This window comes from Adelges cooleyi, unplaced genomic scaffold (genome assembly GCF_023614345.1).
Source record: "Adelges cooleyi isolate 19-005CV unplaced genomic scaffold, UGA_ACOO_1.1 ACOO_flye_CR_arks_rails_tigmint_CR_PRNA_651, whole genome shotgun sequence".
In the NCBI taxonomy this organism is placed as follows: Eukaryota; Metazoa; Arthropoda; class Insecta; order Hemiptera; family Adelgidae; genus Adelges; species Adelges cooleyi.
This window is the reverse complement of record NW_026096352.1, coordinates 1,778,416-1,794,122: the sequence shown is the minus strand read 5'-3', so window position 1 is coordinate 1,794,122 and position 15,707 is coordinate 1,778,416. Positions and strand designations below refer to the sequence as shown.

General features: G+C 35.4%; 1 protein-coding gene across 2 annotated transcripts in view; it reads right to left on the bottom strand.

Annotated features, from left to right (window-relative positions):
* LOC126844662 (cell adhesion molecule Dscam2-like) overlaps positions 1 to 15,707 on the bottom strand; it is a 152,844-nt gene that overhangs the window by 28,145 nt on the left and 108,992 nt on the right. For both annotated transcript variants that reach the window (XM_050583017.1, XM_050583018.1), the window contains exons 9-10: positions 2,673 to 2,817; positions 2,155 to 2,309 (exon numbers count right to left, since the gene is read on the bottom strand). In XM_050583017.1, the coding sequence (XP_050438974.1) occupies positions 2,155 to 2,309; positions 2,673 to 2,817 (300 nt within the window). The remainder of the gene's footprint in view (positions 1 to 2,154; positions 2,310 to 2,672; positions 2,818 to 15,707) is intronic.

Here is a 15,707-nt window from a genome sequence, read left to right as displayed (position 1 = left end):
GACATTCAATCAAGTCAACGACCGATGACGTCAATGCCTAGAAAACTCGTTTATAGTATATAATAAAGAATATTTAATTATTGTTACCAATCGTTTTATGATTTCTTTACTAAATTTAATGTTTTTAAATATTATAATATTTACTTCTCCTTGACTGGTTTTGGGTTGGTGTATTTTTATTAACTTATTTTTACCGTTACTCATAGATGATTTTTGTACCATTCTAGGAAATATATTTTAAAAGTTAGCTGGTATTCATTGGAAAAGTGACTGAGAGATATATTATAATATAGTCAACGGCGAAAACATTCGGATAACGTCTGAATAATTGATTTAGTTGCTTTCACAAAAGCAAACGCCATCATCTATATTTAATAATAAGCTGAACCTTGCCTCGTATTTAATTAATAATATGCCCAATGCGGTCTATTTTATTTAAAAATAAATAATTAAATAAAAAAAGTTTATTCGTGGGATTTGTATTATTTATTTCACGAACGGACTTTAGTGCTTAAAATAATCTCACTTAATGCCTAGTACACTAAGTTGTACGCGAATGATAAAAAAAAGAAAACCTAACCGATTAAGTCATTTGTTTTGGCGTAGAAGATTTTCGGTGTATATTTAATGGATTTGTGTGCGCGTACGACGTTGGTCGCGCCTAAGTTCCTAACTGCCATACTTAATAGGGTACTTCTCGGTGGTTAAGTGCTGTCCGTTTTTGTAGTCTCGGATGTTTTAAAATTATATAAGTACACCAGGTGTTCAAAAATACCACCGTTGACTTCAAAAACAAAAAAAAAAGGTAAAAAGTTTTGTAACATCCATTGGCATAACCGATTTCGTATAAAGTCGCTTAAGATACACTATCACATAACTCATTTTCCTCAACTTCACAGGAATTCTGTTTCAATTACCATTGAATAACATAGGTAATAACCATGCAACCGTTATTCGGTAATGTTATCTATTAACTTTATCATAAATCTGAGCTCGCCAGACAGTGTGGCCAACTTGATTTGACAAAAAAATTAAATACGAGGTGTTGAATCTTAAGCGACGAATTTTGACAATTAGCTCATTGTATATGTACAAGTTTTTGTAAAAATTCAATTATTGTTTTCCCCGTTTATTTTGTCACAATTTACACACACCAATTATTGTCTTTGGTAAAATAAGGTCACGTTCTACTTATACACGTCATAATCTCAAATGGAATTCTCACAAGATTTCATTGGGGTAGTTTGGAGTGTACGAACGATTGCCCGGTCATTGTCTTGAATTGGGACCGCTATTAATTACGTTTTCACTTCAGCAACAATCGTAACACAATAACGTTATAATATATCCTACCTCTGTGGTATAATAATTTCGAGAACTGCAACGATGCCTGACTCGCGCATTCGAGTAATAGTAATCACAAGTTTCCAGACGTTTCCGCGTCGTATAAGCGTTTGTAAAGCGAAAACCAAGACAAAAGTGTCCAATTATTATACGACTCGACCGCAAAATTATAATGCCTTTGTTACGAGCTATAAAACGAACGATCAAGAACAATCTCGTTCGGCTAAAGAGACAATGGTTAAATATGTCTAGTGCATCTCATTTCTAACGTGATTGGACAATTTCGCGGAAAATTGCAAAAGTTTGCTGTTACAATGGGATTGCGTGAGTACGGCCAATGTTGAGTGTTCGTCAGTTTTAAAGTTTCCATTTTCCATATGGATGCATTAGTACTTTGGCCACTATTTAATTGGCACAATTTCATTCACAGAGATGTCCTATCAGATAAGTCGTGGACAAGTTTAAAATTAGTAGACTATTAAAATTATATTATTATATCCCAAGTCTCGACATCATTGCACGTTCTTACACTAGGCCACAGGTTAGGTTCACACTCGATAAAGTAACCAAAAATATAAACTGGCTCTAAACATATACACTTTTTTCAAAAATCGTTTGTCAACATTTTTTTTTAATATTAAAAGTATTGCCATTCATACCATAATTTTAAAGTTTCATTATGTGTAAATGAATCAAAAGCCAATAAAAATATAAAAATTATGATTTGTATACTCTGTCATCACTATGCCACACACCCCCCCACCCGTGCTGGCTTTTTTAATAACTTTTTTTTTTATCGGTATCACTTACCGTGCACTTGTAATTTGGCTGAATGGGACACCATCCCTGCTCGGTTGGTCGCCACGCACTCGTACATACCTCCATCTTCGACTTGCACTTTGGTGATGTTGAAATGGCTAATAACTTCGCCTACTTCCGTAACGTACTGACTGACAGCCACGCGCCTGCAACAATTACAAAATGACGAAATTACATTTCTCTGGCACATATTTTTAATTTGTTTCACTACAGCAGTCAGCAACCATGTGATACAAAATATATTGCTTATCATTTATAATATTGTCACATTTCTTATAAAATTCGACATTTTCTATTGATCTGCGTAGTTGATAAGGTACATACTGTGCAGTGTTTTACAGCTTATAAGAAATAGTGTTTATTTTTATTTAAAATGATCACACTGTCGCTCGTCTTCTTGATTAATTCGTTGTTTAGTATTATACAGGGTAATTATATATATGTTATACATATTATGTAATATGATGTTATAGCTCTACATAGTTTTTTAATTTATGCGTTGAACTTACGTTTGAGACTGAGCAACGTCAAAACCGTCGACTTTCCATGAGATTTGAGGCGGTGGTGTGCCATAAGCGATGCATTTGAGAGTGACTTCTGCAGAGGGTTCCACGAGGTGACCGATGAACTTGTATTTGAACACCGGTTTGGTAGCTGTAACAATACAAAAATCCATTATCAAACCGTCTGACTATTTGAATTAGAAAGTTTTTTAGCCTTTGGTGTGCGACTCAAACGTGTTATTGTATTTTGTAAGTATGGAGATTTACTGCAAAAGTTAGGCGATAAGTTATCGTTTGGCCATTTGGTACTTATTGTTGAACAATAAACATTCGATTGTCATAGAATAATAATAAAATCAAATACCACTTGAAACCTATTCGATTTCAAATTATTATGTTTCATTAAAATTGTTTTCAAATATAGGTAGTTATTAAAGTTCCGACAATAAATATTTATTTAATATCTATATTTCAATTGTTTTTCTTAATATATATATATATATATATATATATATATATATATATATATAAATTAACATAGAAAATGAGAAAGAGAACAAATTATATTAGATCGTTCCGAAGAAAATTATATAGTTATGACGTTCGACGAAATTGTTTGATATTAATTGCAAATTATGAACAAGAGGGGAAAAACTATATAATGAAAGTTGCCAATTAATTTATGAACCTAACGTTTTTTTTTTAATTAAAAAATATGTTGTTAAAAAATGAGTGAGTTAGACCAAAGGCTTTTATAAGTCTATTTTTAATTTGTTTTCTTTCTATTTACCGTCCTTGTTTAAATTAATATTAAATCTTAAAAATGATATTTTGATAGAAATGAAAAAAAAAAAATGTATAAGCTCCATTAATAACGGTTGCATTACGGTACATTAATAAATTTGTTGTCCATTATACAAATCAAATCATTAGGTTCTTTAAACATAAATCAGTGGTCTATGATTGCCCCAGTAAATTTTTTTTAAATACTTAATCTGATATAATTACATTTTTTCCGTTTAAAGAGCGTTATTTCAAAATGTTTAATATTTGATGATCTTAAGTGCCAGAGTTGAAAAGGAAATAACCGTTGTATTAATTATAGCATTTTGTATGGTAATCAAAATGGGTATTTTGATACAGGTTGAAAAAACTCATAATAAAGGTAGATCAATATGTAACGTAGTACACACATTTTCACTGAACATAATAATTTCAAATTTTATTTTATGAAAACATTTGAGCTTATGTTTTTTTTAGTATTACACGATTCTCGATTACGGTTAATCGATTAGTTTATAAGTTTATTAGTATATAAGTTTATATGGGTCATAAAAACATAACTTGTACGTTATATAAGTAAAATATTTTGTTTATTTCTTGACCCCAAAAATTTTTTTAAAAAATTTCAAGAACATGAAGTGTTTTTGGATAATCTTTTTAAAAATCAGTCCATCTAGGTAAAAAAAAATTGTTTTAATTTTTTTGTCATTAAGGACATCTAAAAAATGTATGATTAGATGTTCAAATATTTTTGAACTATAGTTCCACACACATTAGGTTGTGTCACGTGGAATGACCCTATTGTAGTTTAGTGTAGAAACAATAATTACAACATGTGCATTTTATAAATAACATCCAATCACGTAGGATATTAATAACGTCCTGCTATTTAAATATTTTAATCATGACCCACGCTTGAAGCATCAAATGGTCCAAAACACTAAACCGGACAAGCGTAACGGCTATTCATATACTTCCAATAGATTTGATAAAATTGTTATAAATATATCAATTGAATAGAAATTAAATAGGCTATAAACAAATAAGTTTACTATCAAATAAAATACTTCATAATGGACGGTATCGGTTTAGAGTTACTAAAATAGGACACAGAGCTCATATTTTGCCAGAAACCCAAGGTATTAAATTGTATTTCTGAATATTTTCAAAGAAAGCTAATATTAATAGATATACGTATATATACGTCTATAAATTATTATAGATTATCAATTTATCTATTATCTATTTATAGATTATTATGATCTAAACTGCTAATATAATACTCATATAATACTAGATTTAGTATAGATAGCTCTATATTACACATATAACTAATGCCACTTTTTATCAGCGGTCTGCAGAGAAAAGCTTTAGATATTACATTTTTATAATTAAGCTACAGATTTCATTGGCTTATTACCAACTTTTTAAATCACTTGTTTTAAATATCAGTACAACGAAAAGTTTTTCGATTTATTTTTATGACCAGAAGTAGTTGTTATCTGCACAATTTTGTGACGTTTACTGAAAGATTCCTTCAATACGCTTTGACATAGAATAATTTCCAAAATAAAAAAAAGCAAACAAACTCGCAACTATGTTTTTTTTTGACACGCAATTCCATAAACAGTTTTCTGATTTTATTTTAAATCGTTATTCCACCCGCCGGATGTCCTCGCGGCATTAATAATTCGGACTTTAATCATAAACAAAAGAAATATTTTCTCAAATAAGTCTTGAACGTTTCCTTTGTGTGCCCAGTCCAATTGTTAAAACGGTTTGCTTAAAACAAGGCAAACTACATTTACATAAATATTATATTATTTTCGAGGCCGTTTTTTATTTTTAATGAATTTCATAAATTGTATAAGTTTATTCATTTTAGATTTTATTAACTAGTTGATTTATTCTCACGGAACACATTCGGACATTAAAGTAAATAGACGTTAATTTTTTATTTTACTTAATACAAATAAAAAAAACTATTAAAAATATAATTTCATGTTTAAACAATTAGTGTATCAACACTAACTAGTTAGAAGCTTACTTAAGTTGAAAACTAAAAATATTTTATCTTTTTTTGTGTACACTAATATGTACATTAAATTATGGTTTTCTATACACGATCGGCAAACAAGTCGGTTACCTTAGTCAGTAAACTGCATTTATTGCCAACTAGGTGACATTACAATATTGCTATTGTTAACATCTTTTTTTTAAACTGACTGCTTAGCTTGTTGGTATTGCTTTATCATAAAAAATACCTGTCCCCCTTGAACAGTTCACTATGTCTTTCTCGTGCAGCATAATATGCATGACAGCTCTATACCTGTTTTAAGCACTTTAATCAGTTTACTTTAATCAAAGTCTCATCTTCGGAATGTATGACAATAATAACAGAATTATAATATAAGATTAAGATATTTTTGCATACATTGCCGTCAGTTTTATGGTTGGACTAATACCCGTAGAGTATTTTGAATATAGTTATCAAAATGTTATCATTCGTTGACGATACAGCAATATAGTTTTGTGTTATATGTAAATACCGTCGGACAGTTCATTTGGACTTTATTAGCCGGCAAATTTCATAGGAGGTTTTTATTATTAAAGCGTCATAAACTATACGTTTTATGGGATATTGAAAAAGTTTTAGTTTGTAGTTAATATCCAACAGATATGTTATATGTAAAATGCAAATACATTAAGTATTATTATCATTCAGTACGGCTTTGACATGCGGTTAAACCGAAATGGGTTTGTACATAATATAAAACAAATGCCACGATATTGCTCTTTTACGCTGGTGGACATCATAACAAAATGCAAATTAAATTATTTTATTTACGGTGTTATAAAAAGTTTTGATTATTCTAACATTACAATACTGTGTTTTATTGATGCTTCCATGTTTCCAGTGGGTATAGCTCTAGTACGCTGTCTCTGATGATCGAATTCATAATGGATTTCACATTGGATCTTTTTGACTTTTCTTCGAGTACAGCTGCAGGAGTTTCTTCTCTTCTAATATGGTAATAGTTCAGGGATTTGTTTTGAAATTTCACCGTACACAATTTGTCCACCGCACACCTGTTGGATAATGCACATGGGACTTTTTAACGCGAGCTGTGTGTACATTGTAACTAACAAGCCAATTGCACGTTGGTTAAGAAACCCAACATTTTCTTGCAACTCTCGACCTACTCCTATTCGTGACAATTCGTTATACACTGATAATCCTGTAAATTTTGCTTAACAGTTGTAGTGGTATTATTTTTTTAGTGAGAACTATTATTAGTTTTATACATACAGCACCAATAAGGGGGAACTGTTGGTCAAATGACGGCAATCGCTTAGCAAGTGACCTGCCAGACAACTGGTGCCTGCCTATATTTTAACAGTAACCTACTTAACTAAATTTTTAGAATTAATACATGTTACTGAAAACGTTATATTTCCTCTTGCCTCTCAACAGAGATTCGTCTATTTCTAAAAGTTGATTTGATAGTTTTTTTCCTTACTAAAAAATGATTTAAAACCAACATCCCTGCATAAATTAAACAAGTCTACTACAATAGCGTTGACCGACAGTAAATTGCAAACCGAAGTAATTGGGAAATCATTATCTCAATAATAAAGTAATTCTAAAATTTGATAGAGACTTAATTAATGGAAATTTGAATCGACATAAGGGAATAATTAATTTGTTTCCCTTAAAAATTGGTTTGACAGCCCTTTTTTGAGCACCTCAAATATATACATATATTTACTGAAAACAGCAAATAGGTATATACTGCTTTTATTAATTTTTTATTTTCATACCGGAAATTAAACAAAAACCAGATAGGTCACATATTGAATCTTAGAAAATGTCGGTAGGTCACCTGCTTAACGAATGCCCAAATGACTTCAGCCTAATGAATATTAATGGTGTATACAAAGATCTGAACTATTTCCACTAGAGCATATTATTGTATACCATAGGAAATCGTATATCGCGTCCACGTTGCTTTTTACCAGCAAGGGTTTGCTGCAAGGACTTAAATCAGTGTGGACGTCCGCCAATCGTTTTGTCATGAACTCGTTGGTCGTTTTGACGTGAACGTGCAAAACCAAATTTTCTTCCGGAGGCTTGCACGGGACGTTCCGTATGAGTTTCTAGAATAGTTTATGATAAGCATGTTTTTAACTACTCGAGAATTTTCATCGATCGGGTGGCCTACTGGTATGTAATTGCCGCGTTCCGTTATGACGAAAACCCCGTTTAGTTTTTTCTGTTCTGCGTCGTATGCTTTCAGCGACAAATGGTATTTTTCCATCTGGTCCGTGTAGTTGTACGATAAGTTCAGCATTATAGTTATCTGAGCCGGTTGGCTGTGACTCTTGACGTGCAATGTAAACACTTGAGTACCGAGTCCGGCGAGTATTCCCCGGTCCGGGCTTACAGTGGCGGATAACACGGTTCCTATACAGCACCTATCCCACACAATCGCCGCCTTAGGTTGAGTATAGTATAGCCACCGTTAAGAGTCTTAAAGGTTTATATGTACAGTAAAAAGTCTAATACAAAATGTTCGAACGTAATCGCACAGCTCTACACAGGTCTATGATCTATATATTTTATTGTCGGGTCAGATCCGGCCGGACCACGTTCTTGTAATAGCCCACGTCCCTCGAGATTATGTTTTAAAGGTTGACAAGGTTCACGGTATATCCTTATACGGTACGTGAATTCTGGATCGCACAACTTTCGGGCAATGCAAAAGTCACGCGTCGTAAATCGCTAGGAAGAATCAATAAAAAAAGAACAAAGAAAAACTACCGAACGAAAAGACATCTCCGCATTAAGACCGGTCGACCGGAACGCGTGAAAACGGTATAAACTTTTTCACTCAAAGGGGAACAATGTGAAACTCGAAACAATGCAAAATAATAATACAGACCTGTAATCGAACAAAAAAATGGCTGTCGGCTTGCATTGGGAATGAATGGCGTGCCTTTGCGGAGTATCTATTAAATTCTGTTAAACACACTTGGGTGAAAATAAAACGTCCATCTATTTTACCGGAAATCTACTTTAAAATCTAAACGGTTTTCGCTTTAACGTACACAACAATGTAACCCTTAACGCTAACGTGGTTTATCATGAAGATTAGGAAATCCATTATCAAAGGCGCTTTGTTTTAACCCTCGCGATGGTGTGCGACTAAAATATCCCTTTTAAATTATTAACAATTGTTTAACTGGTCAAAGGTTTTTTTTTGGTCTAACTCTCTTAAAATCTTACTCGAGAACCGTATATTATATTCTATTAAAATTCAACAGGATTTTGTGTCTGCAAAATTAACTAAATTTAGTTTATCGCACTGGAAATTGAATATAAATAAAAACGTTTAAATTTCCTTTTTTGTGACACAAATTGACCATGAAAATTTTGGATTGATCCCCAGACTAAAAACATAATATCTATTACTGTTTATAAAAAAATTTGCCTTAGGTATTTCGTATAACGGGTAAGAAATCGGAAATAAATAATATAAACGATTTTATCGATATTTGCATCTAATAACGTTAGTTCTGCACGGATGGACCACCGCTTCCTATTTTAAGTTTAAACTACTTTTTGCACAAACATCGAGTGCTACTTTTTTTTGTATGGAACGCATCGGTTATTAAGAATGTCCTTTTTTTGTTTTATGGTCATCATCCCTACTTGAAGACCTACGCCTCGCTCCCAAGTCTTTGTAATATCAATAGTTACTGATGATCGGTCAGAATCGATTGCGATTATTCGACCAGAATATTAAACGTGTCTTAGGCTTTTGTGTTAGTTATAAAATAATTTAGTACTGTCGCCATTCATATTGGATTTCGCAGCCGGTTTCGTTGTACAAACAAAACGAACTTTCCGCCATGGAACATGTGAAAAAAGGCTTCAGTGTCAAATCGTCAGTCGACAAATATATTTTTCTGTCGTTTTTCATCGGCATAAACCGCGACATACCTAGTCCGCGTGGTATCGGGGTGGACCTCATGTACGATTCACCCTGACCAGATAGGGTGATAAAACGCTTTTTTCCTTCAGCCATTAACATGACGGTGGCCTGTTAAATGACAATTGTTAAATACAACTGAGACGGGTTATTGTAATACAATGGTATTTACCTGAAATTTGCATAACCGGTCCGGAGCAAATACATATAGTATCGGATGAATAGATTTAGGAGGCACGACTGTGCACGGATTCAAACAACGAAAGTACGGATGAGCTGGGGATAGCGAATCATCGATGATCGAGTACGGCAACCCGTTCACCGGATCTTTGTTGTACACCCAAAATGCCTGTGAAACGCGCCATTGATTATAACCGGGAAAAAAATATATTATATTGTCATGTCGTTAAACGATCGAAGACCTGTGCTGGAGGATCAGGATGTGCCACATATACTGGCTGGAAATTAAATTCCAAATGCCCTCCGTCATCATTGTAAGAGGTGTCCAATGATATTGGACTTGAGTTGTTCGTGCCAGTGACCACAGTTACAACGGCTTCCCGGCAATGAGGTTCGCAGTAGCCGCAAGTCAACTTATATGTCAACCGGCACTGTTCAAATGCGTAATTGTTTTTCGTTTCAATTTGGACGTTGAAGAAACTGCCGGGCTAGATATGTGTGTAGATATGGCGTTTAGTAGTTAGCGGATGATATGATTAGAACGTGAAGACAGTTGGTGGTTTACTTCGACTTTTCCGCTTGTCGGCCAGACGTGAACGGTTTTCCGGTGTGCGCAATCTTCTCCTTTTTGTTGTGTGCCACGATTGTCACATTTTAAACATTCGCGAAACTTAAGCGACCAATTAAGACGAATTTTCGAGGGGTTATAAAATTGTACGTTGTACAAAGTTGGCGTCGATAAAGCTGGCAGTGGTATGACGAGTGTAGGAATGTTTTTGCCGTGCATTCTGCTCAAGCCATCATTCAATCTACAAAACTCCAAATGCTCAACGAAACGAATATGATAGTTTCGTTTGAGACACTGTAAAGTTACTTTTCGAAGTTAAACAGTTTGTTCAGTGTCATTCTGCCAAAGTACGGTTCCCAATCGTTGGATATCGCCGACACTGATAACGTGCAAGCTATACTTTTTAGAGAAATGTTTATGTTGCTAATGATCCTAGGCGTTCTCTTGCTGTCTGTCTCTACGCAAACCACCAGATCTTGGTGCCCTAATTCAACCGGACAAATGGTCAACTCGATGTCCTAAAAACAATAACATACATAAGTAAAAATGTACTGTCCAGTTTGTGTCCCCGGTTTGTGTTATCACCCACACATTGCTTATTCTCGGCCGTGAACCGGAATCTATGGGGTCGTATCTTATAAGTCGGCATCGGCCAATAAAGTTTGAACCGTTCGGGATGGTTAACCCCGAATTTCATGTTTATCAACGTCAAACTTTCTTGTATTACGCTGAACTTGATTGTCTGACGAGTGTTTATTATCATGTCGTTCAAATGAAAGTTTTCCGACGGACCTATCTGAAATAATAGTCATGATGTACGTTGTTTTAGTTTTCGCTAGAAAGATGTACTTAAAGTGACATTCTCACTCACTCGGACGCGGGCTTGGCATCCATTAACTGTAAAAATCAATCGAGCCGTAGTCACTACGTCGGGAAATTCATTGCATAAAACATAACACTTGGCTTTTAATGTATATTGGCCGATATCTGGTGGACATAACCACAACATGAGACACCCTCTTTCGTTGGGAGCTAGTTCGCCGGTCAATCTTTCCATTCGGAAAACAGAAGAAAACCCTGAGTTGTATGACGATCTTACCTTCGTCGTTAAGGCATTTATGGCACTGCCCGAAAGCGTAGGCAAGGAATCAACCGACACCATAGATGAATGGTCACTATTCGAATCAGTCGTCTTCTTGCCTGCGATATCTAACCCGCTGTATGATTCGCCTTTAGAAGAGGTGTAATCATTGGCTTCTATTCCTTCGAAGTCCTCGAAATCCTGTTCTTCTCCTTCGAACGTATCACCTTCTCCGCCCGAACGAGATGTGGCCGCCGTCCAAAGCCTTTGCTTGACATTTACCGACATGTTCTTGGTGCCAGGTTTTATTAAGTACCGCACCCTGTGCCGGGTGTTATTGATTACCGGCACTTTCATGTCGATTTCGCAACCCACCTGGATTGTCGGACCGACCACTTTGTTCTTGTCGCCAACTGTTACGCAACCGAACTCCGAGCTAGCGTACACGTCAAAATTGGCCTGTGGAGAAAACCGTAAGGTATGGTAGTATATAATATATGGACAAACGGTTTACGGTTTACCGAATTTTTCCTGATGCCGTTAAAAAATATTGTCCACCGTTCAAAATAAAGCGATTCTCTGTTACTGGTGGTCGACAACCGCAGCACAATCACTTGGTAATCGTTAGTGATCAACCCGGACATGGGTTTCGCGCAAATGGCGCTGTAAAAATATTATGTAAGACATATTGCAGGTTATGAAGTTGGATTAGAATTAATTGGCACTCACGTTGTTAAGGGCGGTTGTAGTTCGAAAGCTATGGCTGTCGGGCCGATTTTTCTAATCATCAGCGTGGTGAAAACCGGACGAGCGTGCGGCACGCTAGGTGGCATTACTATGGTTCGAGAACTGAGCTTATAGTTGGGCGTCCAACCGCAACATCGTTTATCGAACGAGTGACCTGCAGTTTGTGAAAACCGTCAAGACGTTTTAGTTGTTAGCTGCCGTGATGCGAGTTTACTTGCCCGAAACCGTTATTGCTATATTCATAGGAGCCACATTCACTGGCATTTGTTCTGAGCTAATACACACGGTCTCGTCGTAAATCAGCGGTTCTAGCGGTCCAAAATGAACCGTCGCTTCGAGATGAGCCCAGTGTAGGTTCCATTTGGTTTTCGGTCTGAACTCACATTTGAAGTTCACTGTATCACCGCAGTCTATTTGCTCCCTGTTAGGATATATGGTGAACGGGCAGTTTGGTTCTAATAAAAGAGGAGCAACGTGTAGATCACAGTGTAGGGACATGTCACGTGTAAATTAAGATTACCTCGAATCCAATTGAGATAAAGCGCCGTTTTAGATGTATTGTGCACCACAAAAGAAGCAGATGCACAGTCATCTACGCCTGCGTATCCGAAGTTCAGAACGTTTGGTGTTGCCACGACTGGTAAATCGCAACGAGACCTCACGACTGCATCCCTAGTGAATTCCTCGTAGTTATCGATTGCGTTGGCAATGTCGAAGGGCCGTTTAAAGTAAGTCAAAGGGTTTCTCGGTGGTCGGACAATGCTGGAAAACGCGTATACGTCCACGTACACGGGGTGCTGGAATACAGCATATCAAACACTATGAGGTATCCATCTCATAGTATCAAATACAACCGTTGATATCAGCTACTGCTGCACTCACGTGATATGGTATTAAAAAGTACAGTCTTGTGTAATAGTACCCAGTACGATAAGGTTTGAACTCCAATCGTAACTGAAAGCCATTTTTGAAGGTGCCAAATGACGGATGACATTTTATAGGCGAATTGACGTCATCTAATTGTGCGTGAAACTGAGCTGGCATAGCGGAGGAATTCAATAGGTTTACCGTCTTTACGGCTTCGTCTCCAGGTAGACATACGTACACTATGGATGGATAGATTTTCACCGAAGGACCTAAACGTTAAGCTTAAATTCAGAAGAATGTTTATTTAAATTGTGATTAATAAGATAGACACTTATTACAACCCTTGGTAGGTTTGTACCTTTTTATTAAATTATTTTATTTACAAACAAGCTGTCCGGACCCGGCGTTGCCCGAGATTTAGTCTTCCAGGGCTGAGTAAAATATTTCCCATTCCCCCATTCCCCACCTTCATTCCTATCCCCACCCCTTCTCTAATCTCTTATTAGATAACAGTGTGACAGCGTTTTTGTGACACTTTTTTCGGTTATCATGTCCTCCTCTTACTCAAGGGTCCCAGCCCCGGTCCTAGTCTCAGTCTCAGTCCTAGATCTCGTTCCAACAGTTAAAAGTTTGCCCAGAATCGTGGTACATAGAATCGGCCTGTTTCTTTAATCATCACCTACCATATGCTTGAGTACCGTGGTTATCATGGTTACAAACCAAGTGTTTATTTTAGGTTACCATGGTTACAAACAAAATATTTCGTATTTAAAGTACAAATTTCGTGTTTGAGACCACTCTTAGGGAGTGTACTCGACAACTTTCCAAAGTTTCATGGTGATCGGATGAATGGTGTTCTAATGCATAAAGGACAGACAAACAAACAGAAATTCGTTTTTATATATAGATAATGAATAAGGCACTTGTATTTTACTTTGTGGAAATTTAGCCAAAATTAATAAAACTATCCATATAATATGTGCACATAATATGGGAATTTGTATATTTATAGTTTTTTTTTTAATTTCTTTATTTTTGTTAATTTTAGCTAAATCCTTCTCGAAGTAAGCCCTTAATTTGAAATAAGAAACATATACACGTTAATATAATGTATGTGTTGTTCTATTCAGACAAAACTTATTATCGGGAAAAAAAATAACATATGGCTGAGACTTTTGAAAAATTTAGATATTTTGAGTTTTTGTAGCCTACACGTTATATTGAACTTTTTTGAGATACTTCTAGAATGGGGTTAGAATTTAGTATCAATAGTAGAAAGTGTTTTTATGAAAACGCTTAAGGTTAAGGTGGTCGTTTGAATATTGATTCGGTCATGTAAGTTAAAAATGTTAAAAATAAACCGTTGCGCTATTAGGTACAATCGTTATAACACAAATCGTTGAAATCAATTTGCACACATTTTTCTTTTTACAAAACCAATGAGGCGGGACTCTTGGTTACACGACTTGCCTTAACTTGTATACATTACCAAGCACTTATCACATATGTTTCTATACACAAACAGTTCACTCGTGACTTGGAATTTTTTCAAAGAATATTCAATTACTGACTAAAGTGCTTTTGATATGACTAATCCAGTCAGTATGTACCGTAACACGACCCTCGAACGCGTACTTCCAGTTGCTGCTGAGGCTCGTCGTGGCTGTCTTTTAAATCTTTATCCACCTTGATCCATTCGTCCATCGAAGTCAGCGTAAAATACTCCAACGTCTCCACGTGAGCCAACTTTGGGGCGAATATTATGTCAAACTTGACTGCTTTCTTGGGCGGCACCCGCTGTGACTGCGACGGCACAAACGTAATGGAATCCCCCAAGTACATTACTTCGTTGTTGTTTTTAACGTGGAAAACTACGCTTTTCTGTATGGAAAATTTGCATTACAATGGATTTTATATTTTGTACCGGCATTATCTGGCGATGTCTGTACTTGCTTTTAAATTATTTGTCATACTTATCGTCTGCTTGTGTACCGAACCGGCAGGTACGTTACCGAAATCGATTTCTCGGGTTTCATAACGACCTGTAGAGTGGCACGAGGACATAGATGTGGACGTCATTACTGTGTCACAGTTATTATGACTGTATAATATGACAACTAAAACATTTCAACCTTTCGATTTGACTATATTTATGTCAACTATTCATCACCATAGAGCGATTTAATACTCTGTACAAACATATGTTGTCCATTTAGATAATAATGATATAACTAAAATTGTTCAAGAAATTAGTTGATTATAAAGCACTTTTTCTGGAAATACCGAAATATCAATTTTGAATTAGACAATGCTACACTAAAACGTCGATTAGATATACTGACTATTACTATTATAATACAAGATATCTTTAACAGTACATAGAGTTGTGTTTTAACATATTTTATATACAAGTTTTATCGTTTTATTTACAAAAATTATGTACAAGTTTTATCATTTTATATACAAAAAATATATAAGTATTATATGTTTTATACCGTATCATAGGAATTCTTGTGGAATTTCATCACAAGCTTGCATTTTATTTACTATTTCTAAATCTTTTGCAATGGTTCTGTCGATAAACTCGATAATCTTCTCAGGCTCGATTTTTTTGCGTTCGTTGGGCTCTCTGAATGTAATTGTCTCCCCTCTTTTGTCGTTATAATCAATTGCACAGTTATCGATCAGGAATTGCCGGGTTTGCAGCGCAGTCATTCTGATATTTTCGCTGACGTCTACAACGGCCTGGTAATATTCTCTGATCTCTTTAAGGCGATCGAAAGTGCCTTCATACTCGTCATATTCTTCACGAGCGAACGCGT